This window comes from Arvicanthis niloticus, chromosome 23, assembly GCF_011762505.2.
Source record: "Arvicanthis niloticus isolate mArvNil1 chromosome 23, mArvNil1.pat.X, whole genome shotgun sequence".
NCBI classification, from domain to species: domain Eukaryota; kingdom Metazoa; phylum Chordata; class Mammalia; order Rodentia; family Muridae; genus Arvicanthis; species Arvicanthis niloticus.
The window spans coordinates 15,600,410-15,614,928 of record NC_133430.1 but is presented as its reverse complement, the minus strand read 5'-3'; the positions used below and the strand labels follow the sequence as shown (position 1 = coordinate 15,614,928).

At 40.1% G+C, this 14,519-nt stretch overlaps 1 protein-coding gene across 13 annotated transcripts in view; it reads left to right on the top strand.

Annotated features, from left to right (window-relative positions):
• The window catches only part of Unc79 (unc-79 subunit of NALCN channel complex), a 229,516-nt gene that overhangs the window by 38,639 nt on the left and 176,358 nt on the right, over nt 1–14,519 (top strand). For 5 of the 13 annotated variants that reach the window (XM_076921338.1, XM_076921336.1, XM_076921328.1 and 2 more), the window contains exons 1-4: nt 1,277–2,773; nt 3,484–3,604; nt 9,988–10,292; nt 13,347–13,517. In XM_076921338.1, the coding sequence (XP_076777453.1) occupies nt 2,671–2,773; nt 3,484–3,604; nt 9,988–10,292; nt 13,347–13,517 (700 nt within the window). In that variant the 5' untranslated portion in view covers nt 1,277–2,670. Of the gene's footprint in view, nt 1–1,264; nt 2,774–3,483; nt 3,605–8,476; nt 8,495–9,987; nt 10,293–13,346; nt 13,518–14,519 lie in introns of those variants that run through there. The other 8 variants (XM_076921327.1, XM_076921332.1, XM_076921333.1 and 5 more) reach the window with 5 other exon arrangements.

The following is a 14,519-nucleotide window of genomic DNA, read 5'->3' as shown; positions in this document are numbered from 1 at the left end:
GCTTTCTCCTGAGGCCTCTTTCCTTGCCTCACAGATGGTCACTTTCTCACCTGTCCTCTCTCGGCCTTTCCTCTCCCCTCCCCCATTCCTGATGTCTCTTGTGTGTCCTAATCTTCTTACAAGGACACAAGGAAGATGGTATTCAAAGAGCACATCGCTGTAATGGCTTCATTTGAACTTGGTCACCTCTTTTAAAGGCCTTATCTCCAGCTACACTCACCTTTAGAGGTTAGGATTTCAATTTTGAGATTGAGGGAATGTGATTTATGACAGATGACCCTTTATGGTGTAAGGCTTGGCCAGGTCACTGAGAATGTTCTGAAGATGTAACTAGAGCAGAATAGAGTGGGAGACTGCTGGACATATGTAGTCCTGAGATCAGTTGCGTTTGGAGGCGATTCACACCCAGTCTGCCAGTGATCCAACTGCAGCCACAGTGCAGTCCATGTGTGTGGTTAAGAGCAAGATTTCTGAGCTTTGACAAGGCGCTGGGTCCTCCTGGGCTTACAAGCCCCGCTCCCCCAAAGCATTCTCTCTTCTGTACAAGGTAGACATGCAATTGAGCTTTCGTTATATCTTCAGCACAATTACAGGTTACTATTCGTCAGAGACGTTTCTGATTATTTTCTTTTCCCTTCCTCTTCTTCCCCTCCTCTTCCTCATCTTTTAAAAAAAAGTGCATGAGTGTTTTGCCTAAATGTGTGTAAGTGCATCATGTGTGTGCCTAGTGTTCATGGAGGCAGAGGTCATCAGAGGTCATCAGAGGTCATCAGAGGTCATCAGATTTCCTGGTACTGGAGTTACAGGTGGTTGTGAGCAGCCATGTGGGTGCTGGGAATCAAAACCAGGTCCCCTGAAACAGCAGCTAGGGCTTTTAATTGCTGAGTCATCTCTCCAGTCCCCTTACTATTTTCAAGTCGTTGAAAAGAAATCTATGAGGGCTGAAAATTTGTTGGTCTCCCAATATAGAATTAATTTGAACATTCCCCGATCTGTTTTGTAAACTGTCTTTCATGACTGTGAATTTATTTATCTTTACCCCTTCTTTTACTTTCATTTACTAGTAACTTTCTGAGTATTTACTAGGTATATGGAATCTAAGAATAAAAGAACACACACACACACTACTACTATATTACTATATATGTGTTATGTATACACATACACATTGCTATATTACTATATTACTATATATGTGTTATGTACACACACACACACACACAGAGTCAAGTGCTAAAGCTGTTCTTAAAGTGTTAACTCATTGTTCACTTCAGTCCAATGACTGTTGCACTAGGCAGTGTCTTAAGACTGGGATGAACACATAAGTAAGATGCCTCTCAACACTCACAGTTTGATATAGAAAAATAAACAGATGAGTGAACAGAGATAGCTCCATGTGAATATGTAAACTACACAAAGATCTCAAGGAAGTGGCCGTAGTGTCTGCTTTCCTCCGTGTGTTTGAAAACTCATTGAAAGGAGTTGTTACTGCATCTTAACGGAAGTCTCTATAAAAAGAGCACCCATTCATCTCATAACATGTCTGAATGCTTGCAATCATTGTGTAATGATGGTTTTAAAGCTCTCAAATTATGAGCAAGCCATTGAGTTGGGGGTTCTTTGACTTTTCTCCTCATTTCTGCTTATTGTACACATCCCGAACTGCCATCAATTTCCTTTTTAAGTAGTAGAAGAATGAGTGATATTCCTGAAATTCTCCACAGAGACCTGATGAGCATTAAAGTTGAGAAGAGTCACAGCAGTAAAATATCATTGTGATAGTGGGTGAAAGTATAAGCTGGCCTGGCAGATATGTCAGCTATTGGGAACTTAGACCTATACATTAACATGAGTATCTCTTGTAATGTCATTATTAAAGTTATGATGCATGACAGCTCAAAGACATTTGGAAGAAAATGGATTTTTGTTGATTATGTAATTGATGTATTTTCTGGTATTACCTATTTATAGTTTATCTCAGGATATTTTTTTTTATAACCAAATACTGTGTGCTAAGTGATATAATAGCTATTACTAAAGCTATTGCTGTCTTTGGAGATGACAGTAGAGGCCATGTTATCTGCAATGTAAACTTATTTCTTTGGGAAAATGCTGAGAAGCAGAGAGGAGGAAGGGCAAGTGTGAGCCATGGATCCTGTAGACTTCAGATCCGTGATTAGCCCAACAACTGCTGACAATTGTTTTGATGTTGTATAATGAATATTTACTGTGTGCATGCTGGCTTAATCACAGAACTGTCACAGTGGAAAAAGCACTGGATCAGAAGTCAGGAGAGCTAATTGCTATCCACCTGTGTGCCTCCTTGTCCTACCTTTAGAATGAAATGGTTACAGGGAAAGGGCTCTAAGGTTCTCCCTGTTCTGATGCTTACTGTTCTGTGGTTCTCCGTCGCACACCTGTCAAAAGCATTCTGACTTTCTTTAAGTTGCTTAAGCCAGTGTTTCAGTTAGATGCATCCAGGAGCTTATTCCCACTGGCTGTTGGGAACAGCAAAACCTTGCTTCTCCGGGACTTGATATGTCTTCTGCTAACCGCTGACAGTGAGCCATGCCACCTAAAAGGCTCCCTGGGTAGCCTTAAAGATTGAAAGGACAAACGGACATTATTGAGAACTCTGTGGAAGAGGAGACCAGAGGGACGTTGATCATCATGACTCCTTGGGATTTGCAAAGAGGATTGACTAGAACTGGGCCGTTCACTACAGCCAGGTCAAAGGTCAGGTCAGGAATGTGGACAATGCTGGTGACTCCAGGTAGGTGTAGGAGGGTAAATACACATGTTTAGTTCCTCCTGTCTTGAGACCGGGAAGCCAACCTCAGAAAGCTATTAGGATGGTTCCTAATTTATGCACTTTGTTGGAAGAAAAATGTGATCTTTATTGTTTGTGTTTTCATTACCACACAGTCAGTTGTCTTCTTCCTTGATACTCAACAAGTAAATATATTCTCACCGTAGTCATGCAGCTAAGCATTCATGAAACACATTTCCATAATCACTACCGAGTTAAAGAAAACCCGATTTTAATTGATGCCATTGTACAGTGGACGCCCAACTTTTTGGGTGTTTTTAGAGTTCTGAGGTTTATTTTTCCTTCATGTTAACTATAACTCTCTAGTGACACAGATTTATATTTATTATTGTTTTGCTAATTGGGAGTTATCTGGAGATAATTAGGAAGAGATAAGAATAATGCTCTCCTTAGTGGTTGAAAAGGAATAGACAGTTCGTGTAGGGATATCAATCCACATAACTAAAAATAAGTTTAAGTGTTGGATGCAGTTATAGGAAATTAAGTGTTTTGTATTAGGGTTTCTATCATGGAATTCCAGAAAAATTTTACATGTGTTTTAAAATGTATGGATTGGATTCTTGTTTGTAGTTATTCACTGTGTGTTTGATACATATTACAAGAAGGTCTTTCTTTCTTCTTCTTCTTTTTTTTTTCTTTTTGCTTTTATCTAGTTGCTTCCAAGATCCGGTACTTACAGGAATATCATAACCGAGTTCTCCACAACATTTATCCGGTACCATCAGGAACAGATATTGCCAACACCCTGAAGTACTTTTCTCAGACCTTGTTAAGGTAAGCCTTAAATACCCTTGACTTTGAGAGAATTATTAGGTAGTACTGCTGAATTTATTGGGACCTAATTTCACACTGAACTGAAAGTCTTAAAAGGCCTTAGTTTTCTAGTGCTCTGACAGAAGAGTCTGGACTCTTGTCTTCTGGGTCTGTCTAGCATATCAGACCCAGCTTACCTGGAAATGTAGTGGCATGACTGTAGCCTGCCTCCTCAGTTGCTTGTTCTTTTGGGAGGTCTTCAGATGCTTAAAAAAAAAGTTGTATATTTGACATAAATAGCATAAGGTTAAGGGGGGTGATTAGGGTCTTTAAAATTGAGAATGAGAAACACTCTGAGTTTAAAAGAAATAGAGAGTTTCATGGCGATTTAGGGTTTGTTACTAGTACATCCTGGATCTCTGATTGATACAGAAACAGTAGTTGCTTCTATCCTATACATTACAACTGATCTTAGGTCTAAGGAGAACAAGAGAGTAACAGCTTAGGAGCTCTCTGCTTTTACTACAGGACAGAGACTCGAGGGCCATTCCCTCTCACCCTTGCTACTGATGCAAACAAAGACGGGCCTTTTCCAGTGTCGTAGCTAGCTATCTTTGACAGACAAGGCTGAAGAATTGTGAATATTTTAGCAACCATTACACCCCAGCGCTTTGTCTCCCCATTGCCACAGCTCCTCTGTGAATCTGCTGCTGGACTTGCTGCCATTTCTGGCTTGTAGACAGCAGCAGGAATTCTGTAAGTCAGGCATGGGGAGGACACACTTTAGAGTGACTGTAGTGGCACCAGAGGTTCCCGTGGCCTGTCCCTTTTTGTCCTCAGACAGGCTGACCATAGACAGAGAGAAACATCCTGTGCACAGCCACTTACTGGTTGGTCTTCTGCATCAACATTCTTCTTTAGATATCTTCTCATCTTTAGAGTCTTTACTATCCCTGTCCTAGTGTGAAGGGATTCTATTTATCACGTTCATGCTGTCTGTCAGGCATTCACAGTTGGTTTAAGATCCTGGGGTGGGCCATTTTCCCATTTCAAAGGGGATGAAATACTTATCCAGGTTTTCATGGTAATAATCAGACGAACATGTGAACGGAGGCATCCTATTTCGGTCTTCTACATTTTCCTTTTGCTTTTGAGGCTGGGAACCTCACAGAGAAATTCTTTCCTATAGGGGAACCCAAAACTAGAGTTGCTTTCCTGGTAGGGAAAATTTTAGATTCTACTTGTGAAGAAATTATGACATCTCTGTTGGCTTCAGAACCTAGCACTTACAGCTTTTCAACTGGTCCAGTAAGTTAAGAAAGTTAGGATGCTGTTTTAAGTTATGTGTGGCAGTCCTGAGGTTCTGGTTTGGTCATTAGGATGAGGTCGAAGTGACAGCATCTTCATGATGAAACTGGTGTTAGTCTCTTCAAGTGGCTATTATTGTAACTGAGCATGGTCCATGTTAAAGGAGAGTCAATTTCAACAGCTGCTAATGGTGACAGTGGCAATAGCTGTCATCACCATAGCAACGTTATTGTTATGGTACCTATATTTCTTCACATCAAGTTCTGCTCTGAGCTCCTTTAAGTGTGACATTTCTGTTAACTCCCTGTAATTAGATAAAGGTACTACTGTACACATTTCACAGATAATGAAACTAAGTTACAAGACAGTTCAATAAGTTGTTCAGTGTTATATATGTAGCAGTATTGGGGTCATTAGGTCGTTGGTGGTTTTAATCCACAGCACACACAATTACACCCATGTCACGCTGCTGTTCTCTAGTCACCGCCACACAGCAGGGACACATTTTCTTAATAAAAACTTGATCTGGCCTGTGGGAACGCCAATGTCTATTATAAAGTCCATGAAGTGGCTGTCTGTGAAATCAAGGGAAGAAAGGGAGTATGTAGTGTATATAGATTTGCCGTCTATTTGGAGCTTTTGTTAAACTGAGCTGAGGTCAGGTACAGAAGTTCCCAGCTGTCTCAGTTCTACCTCGCCCTCACAAGGTTGCTGCAGGCAGTGGATCAGAGCAGGGCTGGAAGACCCTGTCGCTAACTACATAGTGTGCATGTGCACAAGACAGTGAGGCATGTAGTTTATCACAGATGGGACTTGAATAGGAATATTTACAGGTCAACTATTTGGTTCAAACCCTGTACATTCTGTATCTTTTCTATGTCTACCAAAGCTTTTTTTCTCCTTAAAAAGCAAAACCAAAAAACAAAACAAAACAAAACAAAACAAAACAAACAACAACAACAAACCAAACTGGAAATACAAAACTTTTAACTTTTGTTTTATATATTGAACCAGGTTAGAAGCTCTTTGGCTATTGGAGCTGCATCCATTCCAATTATATTCAGATTCCTTCCTTTTAAAAAAGCTAGTCGAAATTTTAAGCCACATGAGATGAGCTAAGTGTTTGGATCTTTGACTACACATCTCTACCACAAACAAGGTGGTTCCCTTTGCATTTGTGTAATATTTACATTCAGAATTACTTGCTGCCTTCAGAACTCAGGTTCTTGCAAAGAAACATGTTGAAGAAGCTGGGTATTGTGGCTCATGTCTGATATCTCCAAACTAGGGAGTTGGAGGCAAGTAGACATGGGACTGGTCTACATGGCACCATTTGATAAAACCCAAGCAGCTTTATTTAGATTATGTGGTTAGGATTACATTGTTAGCACAAGTTGTCTGATGTCTATGCATTCATGTGACCTCAGTGACTTCAGGATCTGGAAAGGCTGGGGTTGGCCTAGATGTTTAATGTCAGTCAATTTAGTCCACAGGAGGAGAGACATGGCCTGTTACCACAGCTGAGTACAAGATCAGCTGTGATGTCTGCAAAAGATAATCAGTCTGCTGGGGTTCTCTCGATTCTAGTCCGATGAGTCCTCTGTCATATCAGGCATGCCTGTGCAGTGAGCAGCTTTTGTCCTGTAATGGGGGATATTCATAAATACTCATTGAATTGACTTGGGTGAAATTTCTGCCAGTACAGGAGCTTTCGGGAGGCTTTCCTGTCTCAAGAAGTGACTGAAGGGCCTAGGTGGCATTAAACATTACAATGAGTTGTGCTCATTTTAGTTGAGAAGGATCCCGAGTCTGGCAGTGGACAATTTAACAGAGCTTTACCACAGAGGTTGTTTTTCTTGTTTGCTTCTTAGCATTAGGAGTGGCAAAGAAGACTGGCCAGGCTAACTCCCTTAGTGCATACAGTTTCACTTCATATAGAAGCATTTTGTGATCACATTTAGATCATCAAAGGTCTTTAATCTTGCTTTTTACCCAGCTGGATGTTTATAGGTTCCTAGTTTCCTTCCTGTTTCAGACTTACTGATGGAAATCTCCCTTTGTGTTTCTCTTCTGCCATTCTTGGAACTGCTAGAGTGTCAATCTTTACATTTGCTACCAACTTGTTAGAAAACGTGAATATATTTTAAAAAATGATTCTAGTCTCAGGCCAGTAGTCTTAATTAAATAGGAATTTCTAAGGAGACACTCTCACACACACAATTCGAAACCCACATACAGTTTTAGAGTATAATACAGTCAATTTGTTTAGTGTATAGATGCAACATACATGTCAACATTCTTAATTGTGTAGAAAGTTGATTTGATGTATTAATTTTCTGTAAAAGAAGGGCTTGAAGGCACTCAATTACCTTGCCTAGCCCACCATAGGGGTCTTCTCTCTTCTTGACAATGGAAGCCAGTACTCACAAAGAGGACGGGCTTAAAGAGAGAAAGGAAAAGTGAAAGTTTGGTGGCAATGTCTGACTCTTCTGACAGGGCATTCCTAATATTCTTTTTGGTTGAATCTATAAACAGACCTTTGGGAAAAAAATTTTCAAATGTGGAAATCTTTGGTCGTTCCCAAGTTAAACAGTTTGGTTGGGGAAATAAGTAATTTTTTTTTCTCTGAATAAACTTCACGAAACATCATAAAACCACAGTGCATTGTACATTGATTCATGAGCCCTTCCTAAGTTTTTCCCACAAATGAACACATTTCCTTACATTGAGACATGAATGGTAATTTAAAACTGGCTTCATGGAGAACTCATTTTCGCCATTTTTTTTTTTTCTCAACCTCACCTACTTGCTAAATTTAAAGGCAGTGAAAGAGAGCTTTACTGTTTCCGTGCTGACATTCTTCCCTCTCTGAATGTAGGACAATGTGGTTGCTGTCACTTGGGACTCCCACATGTACAGGAGGGAAAAATATCACAGCAATAGCCTCCAAAGTTATTCACTAGTGCTTGTCATAATCCACCCAGCTTAGAGCACTAGAAACATAGTAACACAATCACATCTCGTATTTCCCCCACCAAGAAGGTGGTTAGCCAGCCTTAATGGATTCTTTCAATATCACGCATTTATGATATTCAGTATTTTTAATTGACTAAGAGATAGTGATGTCTTCTTGAGAGGATGTTGGCAACTGGCCAACTTATGCCGAAATTTGGGAAACTGTATTGATATATATCCATTTTCTGAGTGTAAAGGGGTTTCAGGAGAATAGACTCCTGTAAGACTGGGAAAAAAAAATGTTGGTGACTGAACTTTATCAATAATGCAACATGAAAAGTTGGTAATCTGAGGAGTAATTTAGTTTTGTGGGAACTATAAAGTCTGATGTGAAAACAATGTTCTTTATAATACATGCAGGCGGGTTGTGAGAGGTAGAATACTTCCCACCCATTATACAGTGTGAGGTTACAAAGCCCAATACAGCACACACTTAAAAAGGTAAATTAAATCCCTTTTAACAAAAACAAATACAGCAGCTCCTGCGTTCTTTGTTGCTAAGAAGTATTACCTAAGTATTCTGAAATTATCTTTATTATTAATTGTTTTCCCTTGGACACTGGGTAACAGAAGACAGAGGAGATCGAGGTAAATTAGGCACATAGAAAATAAAAAAAGCATGTAGTCATTTCTTTTACATTGTAACACATTTCTGCGCTAAGAATAAATAAAAAGCAATATCAACTTGACATAACAAGCATGCTGACACTAACCAGTTCTTCACGTCACTGTGATATGGTAGATGCCACACCGTTAGCTGAGAATTTAGTCATGGATGCACACGAGTAAGTATAAGACAAGGTTATCTTCACGAAATGAAGCATTTCTAGCTGATCTCTATTTTGGCTGGCAAATAACTGTACTATAGGAAAGCACTTTAGTGCTGTAGATGTCTTAGTGCATAATGGTTGGCTACCGATAAAGAGCATGATCTAATTTTAAAAACTTAAACATACGGCTAAGCAGTAATTTCCTTTAAACCAACAACTTTTCTGCCTTATAACTTTTACTAAAAGTTTTGTAGATTTAAGTGGAGACTAAAAGCAAAATCATTTTAGAGACTACTTTTACTCCCATTAAATGTTTTTTTTTAACTTTCTAAATTATCTTTTCTCTAGTGTTTAGTGAGTTTTGTTGACTAATAAAGTAAGTAACAGCAGTGACACGAGATCTTGTTGTATGATGTACAGCTTTATAAGAGATGATGGATGCTTGCTTAGCTTTTAGAGTTTTTAAGGTAACTATTTAATAAACCACTGTTTGTATTCATAAAATAAAACATTTGCTCCCCAACATGCCAAATTAAAACACACACACACACACACACACACAGACACACACACACACAGACACACACACTGTCATTAGTTCACCAACACATGCTATGGGCCATTTACTATATATTATTTTATAGCTTTTCCAATGTAGTTTAGCTAACACTTTAGAAATATGTATTATTTCTAAGTTCATATGCCTGTTTAAACTTCATTATCTCAAATGATACTGACAGAATGTCATGAAACAGTATCATAATATACATATAGACATTATTTTGATGCAATAAACATGTGATTTTTAAGAGTTTCTTAATAAACGCACATGTTTATTCTTTGCTAAAACATGTTTCTGCAAGTGCCATACCTATATTTTGCACGTTTCTGTTTATGTGACAAGCTAGTGTTGCTGACAAGGCTGCTTTGGAAGCTCCCTATAATTAGGATCGAGAGCCCTCACAGATGAAGCCAAGACGGTGTTCCTCTGAGGAAACCTTCCCTTCACCAAATTGACAAACTGTGAAACATGGGTTTGGCACTGAAACATGCATTTTTATATTTTTGCTCCTTATAAACCAGATACCACATGAGATGCAATGCAACTTCAACAAAGTCCACCTGTGTTGTTGGCATCTGGAGCACAGAGACCTGCTCCAGCACTGGCTCTGCAGACTGTGCTGCTGTGGCGATTGCATCTTATGTGGGATGTATCTGGTGTTTTACTATTTGTTTTAGAGTGTCATTTCAATGTAATGTGCTGTTCTTTGTGTCTTTGTTGTCTCTTTTTTTTCTTTGTCCCCCCAACAGCATTTTGTCCCGCACAGGGAAGAAGGAAAACCAAGATGCCTCCAATTTGACAGTGCCCATGACCATGTGTCTTTTTCCCGTGCCATTCCCACTCACCCCATCTCTAAGACCGCAGGTCAGTTCCATCAACCCTACTGTTACTCGCTCCCTCCTTTACAGCGTCCTGCGAGATGCTCCTTCAGAACGTGGCCCGCAAAGTCGTGATGCTCAGTTGTCAGACTACCCTTCTTTGGACTACCAAGGCCTCTACGTGACTTTGGTGACTCTCCTGGATCTAGTTCCTTTACTACAGCATGGCCAACACGGTGAGCATTTTTCTTGAAGTCTTTGGAGGTGTCCATGTGTGGCTTATGAATATTTATGATGCCGAGCAGCAGGCCTGGAGAACGTTGTTACTGTCGTAAATCTCTTGAAGGGTTTTATGCGTTTGAAGCCTTTCTGACAATGAAACTTAATAATGGTGCTTCCCATCCTGATGTTCTACACTGCCTGGATACCCAGGGGTGTTATCTAAGGGTTTGCATGGGAGGGAATGCACTGGAGACAAGGGGATACAGCAAGCATCTCCCTCCCCTGAGCAGTTTCTTGTTAAAGCTGCAGTTGGGAAGCTGAGTTTAAAATCTTGCCCCAGAAAATGTAAGAGGTTGAGCCTAGTGAGCAGGCTCTGATCCTTGACTGATTCTGGGAGTTTCAGAGGCAAATCAAAGTTTCTCTCTGGGACTCATTTTTTTTTTCCTGATAAAAGAAATGCCCAAGAACTCTTTCAAATTTATCTAACAACCAGCAATTACTGCAGACTGATGGGGCGAGGTGTTTTAGCACACAGCGTGTCGGTGGTGTTTAGAGTGGCGACCCATCCAACTGTGTCTTTCCATTACCTTGTTTGCTCACTCTGTTCTTGTAATCCATACAGAGGAGGGCTGAGATGCCTGCTTAGCTATCCCATATGGATTTGGGCTAATAAAGTTAAAAACTGTATGGGGAGTAGAGATCTGTTTTTTTTTTTTTAAAGTACTTTAAAACCTGGGATGTCTTTAAACTAAGTTTAAGACGTGGTAAATGTTTTTAATACATTTGCCACTTGGTCCCTGGAAGTATGAGAACCCGAGTTTCATTGTACAGAAAAGCTAGCATGGAAACAGGTGGGTGGGTGGGGCTTATTTTATTTTTTCATAGAGCTACTTGTCTGTCCTAAAAGAATGCTTAATGGCTATTTTAGTATTAAGTGTTTGTAATTAAAATGTCTTAAATTGTTTACTTTTATAAAATGATGAAATAGTTATTACCAGATTTGCTTTTTTTGTATTTATAATGTTATATTATAGTGAAAATAAAAGCGTAGACATTTGTAATGTTGCTTATCTTGAACCCTTTGCTGTCTTAAACCTACCTAGCCTCTTGTGCTACAATCTTCTCCCAGTCAGAACCAGACTGTGGGGACTTACTGGTTGTCAATTGACACATCTGCTGAGACTCACTGGCACCTTTGCTCTGTGGTACCCAGTCTTAAACTCAGTATGAATTCAAATGTTCCTTGAAAGGTCCTCTGGGTTAGAGTAGATGCCCTTTCATCTTTAAGATCTCTTGATTGTGGTATTTCACTTGGTAAATGGCAATCCACATAATGTGTGAATCTTGACAATGATTTATGTTTTTGCTTTCATGCCTATGCCTGCTTTGTGACCTTATCTTGATATTCATTTACTGTGTTCTTGTTCTGCATAATAAAGCTTAAGAGGTAGGATAAAATTCCCCAGTTCGTTCTAGTGACTGGTCTAGAAAATCCAGACAGCACCATTTTGCTTAGGGCTGCCTGTAAACACCGGGTCATGAGGTAACTTGGAATGTGCAGTTCTTCAGTGAGAGTCAGTGAGCAGTGGTCCTGCCGGCTGATGTGAGCAAGCTTCCTGTGAGGCTTTAGTGAGCTGAGCCGAGACTGACTGATTGCTCCATGCTCAGAGGCTCTGTGCCCACTCTGGCCTATAAGAATGAGCAGGAACAGTTCAACCACGGGCGAATTGTGATTTGGGCAGTCACTTCTCTAGCCAGATCTCAGTGTCCTTTGGCTGGAAAATAACCCAGGTGGACCTCCAAGCCCTTTCAGTGCTAATAATCTGTAATTAGACTTCTTAGACTCAGCCTAAAAAGGCTCAGTGAATAGATCTGAGGTGTCTCTTATACATGGCCTTGTGCAATTCACACTGAAACACCTGTGCATTTTCCACCCGTTGGTCTGAGCTCAAAGGCGCTGGACCCTGGCTCTCCAGGATGCACATTGGCCACATTGTCAGTTGACATGCTGGTTGACACGACACATTAATGCTCATGACTATCAGAAAATAAATTTAAGAATGCACATGGTTCTGGAAGTCAAATCTAGGCCAAAGCAGACCAGAGTCTAAGACTTTGATATGTTAATGAATACAGAAGTGATCTATCTTCATGTCAAGCCTTGGCTGATGGCCTATACTTTGGGAGGTTCAGAAATATCACAATGTGCATTGAATGTAATGGATTTATTCGCCCTCCATTCTAAAGCTAAATAGTTGTGGTTTGTTTTGAAGGTCCTCTATTTTCACTTCTCGCGCAGGCAACAATGCTAGTGATATTAATGGCAATAAGTAGTAGCTAATGTTTTTGGAGCACGTGCTATGCTATGCTGAGCTCTTTGTATTTATTACATCTAAACCTTCTACAAAGCCAGGTAGGTATTGCTATTATCTGCATTTTAAAGCCTTGAGAGATTATTTCAAGGGAGGCTGACTTTCTGAAGCGTTAACAACTAATTACACAGGGTTGCGCAAAGCCACCAGCTCACAGCTCCCTTTCTCCGAAGCTCACAGAATCTGGAGGTTACAAATGACCTCACTGCCCAAGACTTCACAAGTATCAGACCAGTGTGGCTCGGTCAGTAGAGCAGAAAGAGCCAAGTTTTATTTCTGATCCTGCCTTGGCTTTTTCTGAACATCCGAATGGGCACCTCATTGTGTTTCAGTTATCTTTATGAAACGCAATGGAGCTTTAAGCAAGATGGAGGGATGTCACAATTTCACTTTTCACTTGGAAAAAGGGCTTTGAGATTAAATGGAATCAACGGGGTCATCTAAATAGCGAGGTTTGTAGGTGACTGATACACTATTGAGAAACTCACAGACCAGACTCATTTCTTAATACACTCACCGACTAATTGCTACATACATTGCACATTTGCTTGGCAGGGTTTCAGAGCCCTCAGTAGGAAGGGAATAACAGCTGCTTTTATAGTTTAAAACCAGCTTATTAAAACTTAAAATACAAGATTAGCATATTTTGTTAAGGGCATAGTCTTCAGTGGCTGACTACGTATTTTTGTTTTGTAGATCTTGGACAGTCAATATTTTATACGACCACGTGTTTGCTCCCTTTTCTCAACGATGATGTTCTGAGTACTTTGCCCTACACGATGATCTCAACGCTAGCCACCTTCCCTCCATTTCTTCACAAGGATATTATTGAATATCTTAGCACATCTTTTCTACCAATGGCTATATGTAAGTCCAATCTCACCTCATCCTGAATTATCTTTGTATATTATACAAATAGAAATTGTGTTTACTGGTACAGGCACTTCATTTTCGAGATTATAATGGAATCGTTTGAAATGTACGCACACATTTTTTTTTTTTAAATTCCATTGGTTCAGCATTTACATAGTGTTGGAAGTTGATGATGTGAAATATTGGACCTTAGAATCATTGTATTTGCTTAGTTTGCCCTTAGGAATAGGAAGAAGCAATGTGTCAAAGCATTCTGTGTTCCCTACATATAGATTACAGTGTCTTCTTTCACATTAGAAAGAAGGTGGGCAGAGTGTTGTCTGGTGTGAAAACCACGCCCTTCTGCATGTGAAGGCAGGTGGATGAAGTGGGAAAAGCAGGAGAGAGTATGGATATATGGAATCTGGTCCCAGCCCTGTCCTAGACTGCTATAGAGTGTTGAGCAGCTCGGTTCACGAGGCTAAGCTTTAGTTCAGTGCTGATAACTGGATCAGCTTTCCTTCTCAGTATTTTGATGACAAAATGAGTCAAAAATTATAGCACACTTTGAAAAAAGCCAAAGCCCATGACTTCTGTGAAAGACACGGTCACAAGTCTGGGACCAGTCTTGTATGTAGGTGTGTGTGTGTGTGTGTGTGTGTGTGTGTGTGTGTATGCCTGTATTTATATTTTTGGAGACAAGGCCTCTTCACTCCAGGTTGGCCTGGAACTCAATTGGCTATGTCAATGGTGGCTTTGAATTCTTGATCCCCTGTCTTGGACTCGTGAGTGCTGGGATTATAGGTGTGGGCCACTGTACCTGACTTTTATAGATATAATTCTGCAGGCTTTGCAGACCACAAAGTGAAGAGAAGAGAAGTCTGAGTTGTAGCTTCTATCATCGCGGCCTCTAAAGCATTCTTTTGAGGTGGACTGTGGGTTAACCAATGTTTCAGGGACTAATCTGAAAAAAATTACGACTTTAGAATTCAACAAGTCTTAGCAAATCTCAGCTCG